Source organism: Buceros rhinoceros, unplaced genomic scaffold (genome assembly GCF_000710305.1).
Source record: "Buceros rhinoceros silvestris isolate BGI_N320 unplaced genomic scaffold, ASM71030v1 scaffold18191, whole genome shotgun sequence".
Lineage (NCBI taxonomy): Eukaryota > Metazoa > Chordata > Aves > Bucerotiformes > Bucerotidae > Buceros > Buceros rhinoceros.
In genome coordinates this window covers 34971-36539 of record NW_010396178.1, presented here as the reverse complement: position 1 = coordinate 36539, position 1569 = coordinate 34971, and the positions used below count along the sequence as shown (strand labels likewise).

General features: G+C 52.7%; 1 protein-coding gene across 1 annotated transcript in view; it reads left to right on the top strand.

Annotated features, from left to right (window-relative positions):
• The window catches only part of LOC104501939 (polypeptide N-acetylgalactosaminyltransferase 13), a gene marked incomplete at its 3' end in the record, with an annotated part of 82928 nt that overhangs the window by 48110 nt on the left and 33249 nt on the right, over positions 1-1569 (top strand). Inside the window, exon 5 of the mRNA XM_010145835.1 lies at positions 375-569. Coding sequence (XP_010144137.1) covers positions 375-569 — 195 coding nt within the window. The remainder of the gene's footprint in view (positions 1-374; positions 570-1569) is intronic.

Below are 1569 nucleotides of genomic sequence, written 5' to 3'. Positions count from 1 at the left end.
TGCTGGGCTGCCAGCACTCGTTGCTGGGTCATGTCCGGCTTTTCCCCCCCAGCACCCCCAAGTCCTCCTCCGCAGGGCTGCTCCCATCCCCTCACCCCCAGCCTGTATCTGTGTTTGAGATTCCTTAACCCACGAGCAGGATCTTGCGCTTGGCCTTGCTGAACTTCACGAGGTTCACATGGTGCCACCCCTCAGACCTCTGCTGTGTTTGTCCCAGCACTGCCCGTCCTGGGAAGGTGTCCAGGAAAATGGTATGTCCCGTAAGGGACAAGAGGAGAATCTCCCAGTACGGTGCAGTTGGTGCTGCTGGGGTGAAGCGTGCAGAGAGGGTTTGGCAAAGGGGCAGGAGCCCTGGGCAGGGCTGGTGTTGGCAGCTCTCAACTATTCTCTTCCCACAGGAAAACTGTTGTTTGCCCAATCATTGATGTGATCAGCGACGACACGTTCGAATACATGGCTGGATCTGACATGACTTACGGAGGGTTTAACTGGAAACTTAACTTCCGCTGGTACCCGGTTCCCCAGAGGGAGATGGACAGGAGGAAAGGAGACAGGACCTTGCCTGTCAGGTAAGGAGAGGAGCTGACGAGCCCCATGCTGTTTGACGCTGCTGTGGGCTTGTAAAGAATAGTGCCTAATACCCAGGGTTTTGCTGCAGCGTCAGAGAACACGGGTCAGGAAGTCATGGCACACCGTTAGGGTGGAGGAGACCCCAATGCGACCAGTCCTGAGTGCTGCAATCTAGTTATCAGAGCTGAGAGAACTCACTTAGATCTTCTTGTTGACATTCAGTCATTCAGAATATTTCCTGCTTTTTAAGGTCCCTCTGTTTCTTCTCTGCAAATAATTTGTTGGGCTTGTGATTACATATTTTACTGTTTTTTTTCATAATTTAAGGCAAAAATTAGAACGTACTTCTGAAATACACAGTATTTGGTTATGATGATTTGCACTTAAAATACCTAAAATGTTTTTATCACCGAGAAAATAAAACTGCTGACTGTGCAGAGCCACAAATGATCCCAGAATGTGTCCTGAAATTCCTGTGATCATTCCTGACCTTAAACCATGGACTGTAACAAAACCTCCAGAAAAATTTGGAGCAGGGCTGAGACAGAACAAATGGGAGGAGCTGCTTGCAGCGGGTTCTTTGCTCAGCTCTAATAGCTTCTGTGGTCTTCGGGAACAGCTTTAAAAAGCGCCCAAAGCAGCTGTCACGAGGGGGTGTGAGGGTTCCAGACCAGAGACAGGACGCAGGGGACAGAACTCCAACCCCGCACACCCTGAGTGTGCGGGAAGAGAGAGGCAGCTCGGGGACCAGCAGCGGTCCTTGTCTGTCGCCCAGGGCCTGGAGCCAGGGAAGGGCTGGCGTTTGGAGGGTGCTCTCGGGAGAAGCGGGCAGGCACCCAGGAGCCGGCACAGACCCGTCCTCAGCAGAGGGGAGGGGGGTGAAGCTGCTTTTGAGTTGAGAGCTGTTGTTCTCGTGGTCTACAGTATCATCTCTCGGCGGTGACGCCTGCCAGCAGCTAGTTCATTGAAGCTGAGGGTTGCGTTTCAGCTGGCGGGGGG